This window comes from Macaca thibetana, chromosome 3 (genome assembly GCF_024542745.1).
Source record: "Macaca thibetana thibetana isolate TM-01 chromosome 3, ASM2454274v1, whole genome shotgun sequence".
Classification (NCBI taxonomy): Eukaryota; Metazoa; Chordata; class Mammalia; order Primates; family Cercopithecidae; genus Macaca; species Macaca thibetana.
This window is the reverse complement of record NC_065580.1, coordinates 108,172,299-108,185,622: the sequence shown is the minus strand read 5'-3', so window position 1 is coordinate 108,185,622 and position 13,324 is coordinate 108,172,299. Positions and strand designations below refer to the sequence as shown.

General features: G+C 40.0%; 1 protein-coding gene across 3 annotated transcripts in view; it reads right to left on the bottom strand.

The window, feature by feature from the left end:
* The window catches only part of NME8 (NME/NM23 family member 8), a 53,216-nt gene that overhangs the window by 31,469 nt on the left and 8,423 nt on the right, over positions 1 to 13,324 (bottom strand). For 2 of the 3 annotated variants that reach the window (XM_050783314.1, XM_050783313.1), the window contains exons 5-10: positions 13,118 to 13,189; positions 8,326 to 8,442; positions 7,128 to 7,194; positions 6,167 to 6,240; positions 4,964 to 5,056; positions 2,671 to 2,867 (exon numbers count right to left, since the gene is read on the bottom strand). In XM_050783314.1, the coding sequence (XP_050639271.1) occupies positions 2,671 to 2,867; positions 4,964 to 5,056; positions 6,167 to 6,240; positions 7,128 to 7,194; positions 8,326 to 8,442; positions 13,118 to 13,189 (620 nt within the window). The remainder of the gene's footprint in view (positions 1 to 2,670; positions 2,868 to 4,963; positions 5,057 to 6,166; positions 6,241 to 7,127; positions 7,195 to 8,325; positions 8,443 to 13,117; positions 13,190 to 13,324) is intronic. The other variant, XM_050783315.1, reaches the window with a different exon arrangement.

Genomic DNA, 13,324 nt, shown 5'->3' with positions numbered 1-13,324 from the left:
TCTCACTCTGTTGCCCTGGCTGGAGTGCGATGGTGCAATCTCGGCTCACGGCAACCTCCACCTCCCGGGTTCAAGCGATTCTCCTGCCTCAGCCTCCTGAGTAGCTGGGACTACAGGCATGCACCACCACGCCTGCCTAATTTTTGTATTTTTGGTAGAGACGGGGTTTCACCATGTTGGTCAGGCTGGTCTCGATCTCCTGACCTCGTGATCCACTCGCCTCAGCCTCTCAAAGTGCTAGGATTACAGGCATAAGCCACCGCACCCAGCTCAAATTGGTAAACTTTTTAAAACATTGTGATTTTTTTTTGCAAGTATTTTTTTTTTAAGCTCATCAGCTATCGTTAGTGTTAGTGTGTTTTATGTGTGGCCCAAGACAATTCTTCTTCTTCCAGTGTGGCCCAGAGAAGCCAAAAGATTGAACACCCATTATAAACCATCTGGCAAAACAGGCAATGGGAGTGGGGAGAATTCTGCTGAGGGGCAATAAAGGATGACTAGGGAGAATGAATGGACCAACGCACAGAAATTAACTTGTACACTATCTCCGTGCAGATGTGGTTACATTTTTGGTCTTATAGGGAGGGGAAGAAAAACAGTTGTTCTCCTTGTCGGATCTGTGGATTTTAGGCAGATAAAAGAACTTCAGCTTCATCCTGTGCTTTGAGAGAGACAGCTGGCCGGGAGTGCTGGGGCAAGTCAGAGAGATTGTGAAGCTTTTTCAGTTCAGCAGGTCAAAGTGCCATATTTTGGGTATCAGTTTCTGAGCCCCAGCACACCAAACAAGCATGCTCCATGCTGTCCCATGCTGTCTGCTGTGGCCAGCTTGGGATAAACATGGGCCAAAGGCACATGGGGACTCTAAGTTTAGAAAGGAAATACTGCAGACTGTGCCAGAGCAAGATGTACACATTTCATGTACACTCTGACCTTGGCCCCTACAGTGCTTGCTCTTGTTCTGGAGGGAGAGCTGCTGGCACTTCCTTCTGACATGCCCATTAACATGCCGAAATTGTTCATGGTGTCATGTGAGTATTGAACAATGGGAGCTTCTCAAAGTTGGATGTAAAGGTTTACTACCTAAACAATAGCCCCATGGAATGATGACTTTATTCATTACATTAATGAGTGCTTCATAGAACGCTTTTTGTTTTTTGAATGGCTTAAAAATTCTAGGATAAAATGTGGTATCTTTTTAAACTTGACACACCCTACCCAACAAACCTTCCCTCGGCCCACTCATTATTATTTTCCCTTAAAACCCTGAAAGTAACTGCTACTGTTTACAAAGCTCCTTGACAACAGGATTTACTTTATGAGTTCCTTTATCCTGCATACAATTTGGAACTAATGATATTAGGATCTCCCACTTCCTGAAAATATGGCATCATTGGGAGCCAACAGAGGTAGGCACCCAAGAAAAGCCACTACAATTCATTAATAAGACAAGAAGGAATAACAAGGAATATTCTGGAGATTCTCCATCAGAAAATGCAATGGAGATGGGCTGCCAAGCACAGGGAGACACATCCCAGGAAGCCTCAAGGCTCAGATACTCTTAAGTATGTTCTTGCTCACCTGATTTTCTTTCCGGTGCAGCCTGACAACTGCTGTGTTACACTCTCCATTCTCTGAGTCTTCAGAGGAATAACAGGCACAAACAGCAGCACATGAAACCAACGCTCTACAAATTATTTACATCCATTTTCTAATATTTTAAAATCCATCAACAAAAAATACACAACCATTTTGTTCTCAGTAATTTGTAACCACAAACCATCTAAAGTAAAAGTTCATGTTTCATGTTTTTAGGGCACCGGGAAGCTGGAAGGGGAAGGTGGGGAGATGGGAGAGGAGACTGAGTTGGGAAGGGTTATACATGGTTCCAATACACCCTTCAAGCCCCAGCCCTTGTGGCCAGACTGGTGTACCCAGCTTTAGGAAAACAAACGGGGAAAAGGCCTCCCTTTCTAATGGTCTTGACATAAACTTTCAGGGTAGTCACAGTGAGGGGAGCAAAGATCGCCTGAGGGCTACCAAGCTGACTATCCAGAGGCCAAACTCCTTATGTGAGGAATTTAGAAGTAACTAGACTTCCCTATTATTTAAAGCCAGCATCTGGTATCAGGCTTAAAAAAAATTATAAGGAACTAGAATTTCTACACATCTCCGGAATGCGTGTATGTTCAAACTCATTGGGCAACCCTTGCTGACATCAAGGCATAAACATGTCTATAAGTGCAATTATTTGTCATGACCTGTGTGGCTAATAAGGTCCAAATTACCCTTAAGCTCCAGCTTTAAAGTCCATAAATATCCCTAAAGAAAAATCCACCAAGGCGAGCTCAGTCCTCTCTTACTGAGGAGCCCTGCTGGACTCTTCTGCAGTCCTCTTTCTACCTAACAAAACTTTCCTTTCAAACCTACACCGTCACCTCTAAATTCTTACTACCCTACAACCCACGAGCCAACTACTTTTTCCGATGCCAGGTATCTGACACTTGACCCGGCACACAGCTCTTCTGAATATACAGTATGTTAGGTTGACTGGAAGAAATACTTATGCCTTTAACATAAAAACATTTGCCCTTACGTATTGAGGTGCCTACATGACGCTTCATTACCCAATAACACATTGCAAGTGACACAATTCCTGGTCTTGAGCTATACCTGTCTCGTTTCTTCTTCATCATTCCAGGTGTAACCTTGGCTTCAATCTCACATTGATCCTCAGATGGTTTGTTAGGTGCCGTGTCAGGCTGTGGTTCAGTTTCTTCAGGGGGAGTATTGTGTTTACTTCCTTGAGATACAACTAGAATATAACTTAAGCCACTTGTCATAAAAGAGACAAACTCTTCGAAGTCAGGCTACAAAATAAAATGATAAACTGTTTCCTTCAGGCTCCTGAAATGGATGGACTAAAATGGTGGTCGCTACCCAAATCAAATGAAATCTTCCCCCTCCATGGTCCCTGGGCAAGGGAATGTTACTCTTATAAATCTCTGTTAACAATACATTTTTATGTTTGGGTTTTTTTTTTGGTTTTTTATTGAAAAATAATTGTATATATTCATGGGGGACATAGTGATGGTTCAATAAAGAAAATGTATAATAACCAGAGCAGGGTAATTTTGTATCCTTCGAAAAATATATCTCTTGGACCCCAAAATCACTAAGCCAAAGGGAAAAGTCAAGCTGGGAACTCCACTGGGCAAATCTGCCTCTCATTTTATTCCTAAATAAGATCGCTACAGAGATTAAAAAAAAAAAAAAAAAAGCTACATACCTCCCTCATAATTTGTCCACAAGGAAATTCCTTGTGGGCCTCAAGATCTTTACCCTAAAACAGTTCTGTTGGATTTCACCCTGGCAATGTAAATTGATAATTGATAGCTTATCTTCACAGGTGGGGGACAGAGGACAGACAGAGCCGAAAGTCATCCCTCTGCTCACCTGAGACAAATGCACATCTGATGGCTTCCTCTGCTCAGTTGTTTATGTAAAAATGCAGATTCACTAAGCGAGACTAAGGCATAAGTGACTATTCCTCTATGGCATCTCGCATGTAAATCGTGTGTTCAGTGAAAGGCTCATCAGAGACTCAGAAGAATGCAATTGTTTGTCTCTTACCTACCTATAACCTGGAAGCATCGCACCCCACAACTCTGCTTCATGTTGCCCCACCTCTCCGGAAGAACCAGTGTACATATTACACACACTGACTGATGTCTCATGTCTCCCTAAAATGTATAAAATCAAGCTGTGCCCTGACCACCTTGGGAACATGTCATCAGGGCCTCCTGAGGCTGTGTCATAGGTGTGTCCTTAACCTTGGCAAAATAAACTTTCTAAATTGATTGCAACCTGTCTCAGATAGTTTTAGTTCACACCTTTAGCAAATCTTTCCCTATTCCTTCCCAGCTACTAGTCTCCTACATTTTTAAGTGGTAGAAGTTCAAAGCTAGTTGGAATTGATCTTAAAGATAACCTAACAACATTCCCAAATTTTAGGATGTTTCCAAGTCATCTAGGGGGCTTGTTAAGACACATTTTTCTGGAACCCAATCCTAGAGTTTCTGATTTAGCATGTCTGAGGTGGGGCCCAGGAATTGGATTTTCTCAGAAGTTTACAGTTAATGTCTATGCAGTTGGCGTAACCCTTTCTTTCTACACAGGTGGAAGCTGGGGCCAACAGAGATGGCGTGAGTGGTGCAGTCAGTTCCACAAAGTATTGTCCAGTAGAACGGTCTGTGATGAGGTACATGCTCTCTGCCCTTTCCAACACAGTAGCCACATGTGGATTCGAACACTTAAAATGTGGCTAGTGCAACTGAGACTTCATATTTTTAATGTAATTTAACCTTAATGAATTTAAATTCAAATGATCACATGTATCTAGTAGCTACCATATTGGACAGTACATTTCTAGAAGTGAGGTCTCCTGACTCCCAAGCCAGTACACTTTCTAATACACAGCACTGCCTTTATTATATTACATCCCCAGACAAAAAAGTGTTGGTGGGGCAGGGAGGTGGCATGAGTGGGGCAATTAGGGTAGGGACAGCCTGAGAGAAATGCCTTTAGGTAAAGAAAAGATTAAAGCAGTCTTGTGAAGCTGATGTCAGAGCCTTCAACCCAGAATAAAAATCAACAGGAAAGGACTAGATATTCACTTCCAGAGGACTGATGCAGGGGCCTTTGAAAGACATGACATAAAGAGGTCTTCATGTCAACAAAACACAATCAGACCATCCAGTTTTGCTTGGCAGTCACTATTTCTACCGAAGATTTTTTCAGAGCCGCTATCATTGGCATCTCCATGATATGGACACCAACAGGGACACCAGAAGTTATTTTAGTTGTTCAGACTTACCAATTTGCTTTTCTGTAATAAAGATTTAAAGCTTATAGAGGTCACTGTATTTAAACACATAGAGGATTTTTTTCTTTTTAACTTTCATACCTGGTCTGCTATTCGACTATAGAAGTTGACAACTTGTTCTTCAGTGAACACTGTCTTATGCTCTGCTTCTATGATAAATCCTGCTGTGGTAATCTTCAATTAGAGAGTAAGGTCAAATCCAAGTGTTGTGGGATCACATGTAAAACAAGTTAAGTTTGTTTTCTGGGCTTAACAAACCACCAGCTTTCAATGCATTTTCTATAAGAACCTCAGCAAAATCTATGGGACACTTGGTTTGAAGTGGCTCAAAAATATACAAACTTTAAGATTTGACTGCCCTGCTGGATTTCAGACTTGCATGGGGCCCATAGCCCCTTCATTTTGGCTAATTTCTCTCACTTGGAATGGCTATATTGACCCAATACCTGCACCCCTACCCCTATTGTATCTAGGAAGTAACTAACTTGCTTTTTATTTAACTGGCTCATAGGCAGAAGGGACTTGCCTTGTCTCAGATGAGATGCTGAACTGTGAACTTTTGTGTTAATGCTGAAATGAGTTAAGACTTCGGAGGACTATTGAGAAACCATGATTGGTTTTTGAAATGTGAGGACATGACATTTGGGAGGGGCCAGGAGCAGAATGATATGGTTTGGCTCTGTCCCCACCGAAATCTCATCTTGAATTTTAAACTCCTACAATTCCCACGTGTTGTAGGAGGAATCCAGTGGGAGGTGACTGAACTATGGGGGCGGGTCTTTCCTGCACTATTCTCATGTTAGTGAATGAGTCTCATGAGATCTGATGGCTTTAAAAATGGAAGATTTCTTGCACAAGTTCTCTTTGCCTGCTGCCATCCATGTAAGATGTGACTTGCTCCTCCTTGCCTTCTGCCATGATCGTGAAGCCTCCCCAGCCATGTGGAACTGTAAGTCCAATAAACCTCTTTCTTTTGTAAATTGCCCAATCTCAGATATGTCTTTATCAGCAGCATGAAAACAGACTAATATACAATCTAGTATAAGAACTATACTTTTTTAAATTTTACATAGGACACTGGTAGAGTAGGATCATTTACAGAAGGATGCATGAATAGATCGAGCCTTGTAAAGACATAAAGAACTCAAAGCCTTCAGAGGTAACTAGCACCAGTAGTGCATTTTTGTTATATTTCACTCTAAATGATAAGTTTGTCTTCAAACTGACGATTAAGAGGTTGTTATTTTGCAATTAATTTAATCATAGTTGGAAAATATTACTTACTTTTCTTTTAATTTCTAGACCTTTTCCACTAATCACAGCATCCGGTTTGATAATAGCAATACTGAATAAGTCCTCTAGAAAAAAAATTAGAAGAAGACAGAATTTCATTTTCTTGGCACAAAGTCTGGATAATGAAGGATCTGGCAATTAGCAATGTAAGTTTCTAACGATCAGTGAGTTGTTGCCCATTGATAGCTGTGTATCTTATTATGGCATTTCAACTACCAGAGGGTTCCTACTTAGAATGAAAAGGCAGTTCCTATATTTCCATGCAGGAGAAACATTCACAAGAGTTTTTAATCAAGAGGAAACAAAACTTGAGTAGGTAGGCCCTGGCGGTTTGAATGCAATTCCCATGTGTAAGAAGCACACACAGGATCCATTCAGCACAGTACCACCAGTGAGTGAAGTTTTAACTGTGAATCATGCAAGTAAACATCACCAACGGATTCATCTATGAATGTACCGACATTCTTATAATGAACTTTTAGTGTAAGATAACTCATTTGGTTGTGGCTGTTTGCCTCTGCTCCCTCCAGAATATGAAGACATACACCCCGCTACCCCAACGCAGATCATCTAGTGAAGGCGTGAAATTGTTAACTGCAAAGTAAACCAAGAGTATGGGTCATCAAGGAAGAAATTATCATCACACATTTTTGGAAGATGGTAAAGGATGAAGTAGGAAGCTGCTGTCCAGATTAGTAACAGGAGACAGGAATCCATTGTCCTGGGTAAGCTCTGAAAGGCTCCAGGCCCAGAACCAAAGGTAAGGCAAGTGAGGAAAAGAGGGTGCTTTTTAATAGCTGAGTCTTGCAAGGCACAAAATCATCATTTATCTGAACAATTCCTCATTAATAAACATGGATTTTGTTACCAGTGTTTAGCTGGAACAAGTGATGCCCTGATGAACACCCATGTACAGAAAACCCTTGGATTACTTTGAAGTAAATTTACTTACGAACACTTTCATATGGTGATTCCTCACTAACTTCTGAATCTGAGTCTACTAATGGAATTTCAGGATGCTATGAAAAAGAAATGCAATGCAAAGAGAACACAGTTATGTTTTAAAATGATAGTGAGTGGGTTTTTAGAAATTTTGTGTCTAGTAAACATTTATAATTTAAGAAATAGAAAGTAAAGTGGAAGAGTTCCTGAACTTATCTGACATTACTGTCTCCAGCTTTCCACTGAAATAAAACAAGGGATGTTTTCAAATGGAAGGGGCAGGAATAATGCATATGTGCAATATGAAAAGGGTAGCAAACCTTAAATTTTTTTATTTTTTATTTATTTATTTTTTGAGTAGGAGTCTTGCTCTGTTGCCCAAGCTGGAGTACAGTGGTGCTATTTTGGCTCACTGTAATCTCTGCCTCCTGGGTTCAAGCAATTCTCCTGCCTCAGTCTCCCGAATAGCTGGGATTACAGGCACCTGCCACCATGCCAGGCTAATTTTTGTATTTTTAGTAGAGACGGGGTTTCACCATGTTGGCCAGGCTGGTCCCGATCTCCTGACCTCAAGTGATCCACCCATCTTGGCCTCCCAAAGTGCTGGGATTCTAGGCGTGAGCTACCGCACCCAGCCAAACCTTAAAATTTAATAAGAGCATGGGAGATAAGAACAAATCAGAAATTAATAAATAAGAAAACCGTAAACATATGATTATCATGTTAATGATCAAAGGAGCATTTGATAAGTGTGAAGATCTATTCTTGACCATTACTATCAGCAAATTTGGAACAAAAGGATATTTCCTTAACTTAAACAAAATCTTTCTAAACCAATAATCAATATCCTATTAAAGAGCAAAATACCAGAAGGACACAGGTTCCTAACTTACAGGGAAGCCATGAATATGCTTCTGTGATTCTGTGAACTATCCGAAAGGTTTCATTTTTATGTATATAAATATATATACACATGCATTGCCAAAATGCTTCCCAGAAAGGTTGCACCATTTACACACCTAGATAGTTACAAAATTAGGTTAAATAATTTAGGAAAACATCAAATAAAAGGTAATATACTTTTTAAAAATTAAAAGACATAAAGTACTCAAAGCCTTTAGAGGTACCTAGCACCAGTAGTGCATTTTGTTCTATTTCACTCTAAATGATAAGCTTGTCTTCAAACTGTTGTTAATCCAAAGTATTACCTGAGGTCGAGCCATTTCACCTGCTGCAATTTTTCTCTCCTCATTGATCAAATTAATAACTTTTTTATTAACAAGTGGTGCATTTGCACCCTGAATCTTTGCGATAATTTTGCCATTCTATAAGGGAAATGAAAACAGGAGGGGAACTTTCATTGCAGAACACATCAAGAATTAACACTTAAACTAGACTAAGTCATCCCTCCCTTCTACCCTGGTCTCATCCTCATGAATCCTCTTTGAGCTATGGTAATTAACCATTTTATAGTAAGGTCTTAATAATGTGAATGTTCTTGAGTTGATAAACTCAGCTCTTTGAGTTCTACCTCCAATTTGCATGTCCTCCAGCACCTTGCAGCAAATCATCCCCCTGCAGGAGCTCTCACCTGATGCAATCTCTCCTGAGGCATCCTTGCTTTAAAGTTGAACAATTCTGGATAGGCCTCCCAATGACATCCTCCCTAGTTATTTCTGACACCATGCCCCTTACACTCACCTTTCAACACCTGTTTACTAAGCATCTGTTTACTGGTGCTGTACCAGGCATAATGATATAAAATAATAGATCTGGTACCTGACCTAATTAGATTAAAAAAATTTAAAAGGCCCTAGTAAACACAAGCACGTGAAACAGCAACTTTAGTAGGTGCCACCAAGAGTGGTGCAAAGCCCTTGGAGCACCTATAAGGATGGATTTTGGTCAAAGAGATCAGGGAAGGTACTTTTCAATGTCAGGAAGTGATTCTTGGTTTAAAATATGAAAGATGGGTGAGAGCTAATTGGACAAAAAGGAGAAGGAAGAGCAAAAGGAATAACAGATACAAGGGTTCTAAAGCTGGAAGGAAAGATGGCAAGTGATAAGGCCAGGTGACGAAGTGAGGGGGAGCCTGGTGTGAGTTGAAACCCAGCACCCAGGGGAAGCCACACTGTGCACAGTGTGGCGGGCCAGAGATTCAGTCTTCATCCTAAATGCAGTCAGAATGTTTAAGCAGAGGCCATGGCCACTATTAAAATTGTTTGTAAACATTATTTCACCTACTGTGTGGAAAAAAAATGCTGGGGGGTGCAAAAGAAAATATTTGCGGGCAAGTTAGGAATCACGCTAGAGGTGGAGGTGGAGAAATGATGGTGGTGGAGATGGAAAGGATGGAAACAGGTAGATGAGTGTGACAGAAACTTGGGCAGTAAAATTGACAGGTCCAAGGTATGACTTGGATAGAATGTGATGTAAAGAGATGTCACCAAGGCGACTCTTCTGTTTCTCACTTGAAAACTGGATAAATTATAAATTATCACGTTACATGCCAAATTCGGAGACAATAGAAGAGAACTGTGTTTTGTGGGGAGGAAGATCTGGTATTGAATGAGTTTGCTGTGAGATGCTTTTTGAGAAAGCCAATAGGAGACGCCAAGACACCAACTGGAAAGGTGAGTGGAAAGCATAGGATTCAGTTGAAGATGTAAATGTGATTTATTGATATACATATGGTGATGATTGAAACTGTGTGTAGACAAAATTTTCAAAGGAGAGTGTATTGCCTGATAAAGTCAATATTTAATCATGGAATAAAGAAGGGTGAATTTCTCAAAGGGACAGAGGGAAGTGGCATCCAGGAAGGTGAAAGGAAAACCAAGTCACATAAGCCAAAAGAAGCAAATATTTTAAAAAGGAGAACATGGTCACCATATTCAATCCATTTAAGAGGTACAAATGATGACTACCTAACAATATCCATTGTACTTAGCACAGGCTGGTACTTGAATACATTAGCAACAGCAATTTTGATGGAATAATCAGAACTCAGGTCAAATGGATTAAGGAGTTAATGGGATGGAAAGAAAATAAGTAAAATTAAACATGAAAAGTCTTCTGACCAATTTAGCTATGAGGTGAAGACAAGAAAATGGTGAAGGCTAGAGAGGGATATGCTATCAGAAAGAAGTATTATATATTTTTTAAATTGAAAAGACTTAATCATATTCAAAAGCCAGTGAGAAGGATCCAGTTGAATAAGGTTTAAATGAAATCTGAAACTCCAGTTACCCTTTCCAACTAAAAAGTATCTTTCAACAATTCTGTGAACTATCTAATATCTCTTGAGGAAGGCTTCTGCTGAGACTAGCTGGAATGAATCTGTTGTCAGCTAAAAATGCTGACCCGTACAAAGGGACATTAAGGGAATATCTGAATAAAATGAGCATTGGGCTTGATGGTGTTTTTGTGATTACAGAATTCTATTCTTAAATTAATGATTATGAATGTGGAGCAATGGGCAGTCTGAGACATGATTGCAGAAGTGATTGGATGAAGTTTATTGGAAGAAAAGTTTATTAGCAGCCAGGAGGTCAAGAATTGAAAGGCCAGGTTATTGGGTGGGTTGTCAACGTGGATACTAAAGTCCTCAAGGTGATAGCAGGACTCAGGCTTGAGAGTAGACTTTGAACCACATGCCAAAGACTTCAGTCATCAATAGACCTGATTTGAAGGTCAGCAAATGACAAGAGTGAGATAGGGGAACAGGAGATTTAGCCATGTGAAACAGACCTCTAGTAATAGCAAAGAAAAGAAAGTTATTGAAGAACTAAGAAGTAAGGGAAATACCAACTCTATTCCACATTTTGAAATAAACAGTTATCACTTCTGGGCTGTGGAGAGAGTGTCCAAAGGAAGAAGGTAGAATTAAGGCAAGCCAAGGAAGTAAGACAAAAGCTCAGAGCCATGGTCAAAAATCTTAGGAAGTCATTTTAATTCCAGATGTCAGAGAGTGGAAAGGTTTGGGAAGCAGGGGAAGAGTTGGAGAACTGGGTGTGACAAAGAAGCATTAGAAGGATGGATGAAACATGGCTACAAAGGAGGGTGGACTTAAACTCTGGGCACTGATTGCAGGGATTAGAGAACACGGATTGGATGATCCACTTAAGGAGAGTGGGGCTGGGTCTACTGGTCAGACTGGACTAGCTGTCGGGGTGATGGCCCAATTAGTCTGTTTTGCATTGTTATCAAGGAGTACATGAACCTGGGAACTTTGTAAAAAAAAGTTTATTTGGCTCAAACTTTTGCAGACTGTACAAACATGGCACCAGCATCTGCTTCTGGTAAGGCCTCAGGAAGCTTGTTCTCATGGAGGAAGGGAAAAGGAGATAGCATGTCACATGGAGAGAGAGGGAGCAAGAGAAAGGTGAGACAGTGCCAAGCTCTTTAAATAACCAGCTCCTGCATGAACTAATAGAGGGAGAACTCACTTATTACTGCAGGGAGGGCACCAAGTCATTTATGAGGCGTCCGCCCCAATAAGCCAAACACCTCCCACTAGGCCCCACCTCCAACGTTGGAGGTCACATTTCTGCATGAGATTTGGAGGAAACAAATACCCAAACTATATTATCAACTATCCCAGAGCTCCAGACTCTACAATGTGACCCACCTGCCCAATCTTTTCTCCTCAGTCCCATGCTCCTACCCACTGCATGCAGCTAAAGCCTCCTCATTGTTCCATGAGCCCCCGAAACCCATTCTGCCTCTGTGTTGTTATTCATTCTGGTCCCCTCATGAGTGTAATGACATCTAGTTTAGGAGTCAGCAAACCTCGGCCCAGTCCAGAGACTGAATCTTAATCATGCTGAAAATATTCACTTTCTGGCCCTTTACAAAAAACAAAACAAAACAGACAACAAAAAAAAAAAACAATGTTGGCTGACCCCTCACCTAAGTCATTGAATTCTAAACATCCAATTTAGAGGAGATCTACAATGCATTTTTTACCATTCAATGCATTTTTTTATCTTTAACCCAGCAATTCAACTCTTTGAAAGGGTTGCAAGAGTATTGTTTAATAGCAGAAAAAAGCTATATCCAAGATGTGTTTTTTAATGAGTATTTCTAATATCAAAAATAAATATGCCACAGTGGAGGAACAGTCCAAGTCCTATCTATCTCCTCCGTGAAGGCTTTCTTCTGTCCCAATTCTCGAACTCTGGAGCAGCTATACTCCGTGTCACACAATTTAGCACTAACTGTACACTCTGCTTTTAGAAAATAGCACTTTTTATATCTTTCTAATTATTCATTTATATTTTATACTTATTTTATTATTACTTATTTTTAAAAATAGAGCTGTGGTCTCCCTATGTTGGCCAGGTTGATCTTGAATTCCTGGCCTCAAGCAATCCTCCCACCTCAGCATCCCAAAGTGCTGAGATTACACGCGTTAGCCACTATGCCTGGCCCCTGTCTGATTATTAAAGTTGTGTATTCCTCACAGAACATGTGGACAATATAGAATAGTATGAATAATAAAACTCAAATTAGTCACCTGTTCCTCACACAGAGAAGACTATGATAACATTTTGGTGAATCCACTTGCTTTCTTCTTTGTAAATATAGAGATAAGAGTAATATGTATTACAAAAGACTGATATACAGATGCTCCCTTGTATGGATATGCATGAATGTTTATAACCAATTCTCTGCTGCTAGGTATCTAAGAAATTTCCAAGTTGTTACTCCTGTAAATAATTTATTGTGCAAATCTCCAATCATTTCCTTAGTAAAGGTAAACACCATATTACTTTTCCTTTCCCTGATCAACCCAGTGTGTCATCATCTAATCCCTTCAATCCATTATAAGCTCCTAGCGGCCAAATTACAAAATTTATAAATAGTCAAGAAAAGATAAGGCAAACATTGTATAATTACTGTCATTGGCAAATAATTTCATGGTAATTTTACAATGTTACTTGTTCTTAACTGCAAACTGGAATCTGATAATGCAATTGAGAAAGTCAATATACTTACAACACTAAAGAGAAAAACAGGTTCACATTTATCTCTAAATGGCTGCAAAGTCACAATGTTGTCAGCTTCTGCCTGAAAAAGTAAATATTTCATATAACAATAAATAAAACTATATTCAAGTAATTTGATACACTATGTTGAAACAATGCAGAGATACATATAATTTTTATGTTTACTGCAACATTGTGTATGCCCTAGTGGTTTTAG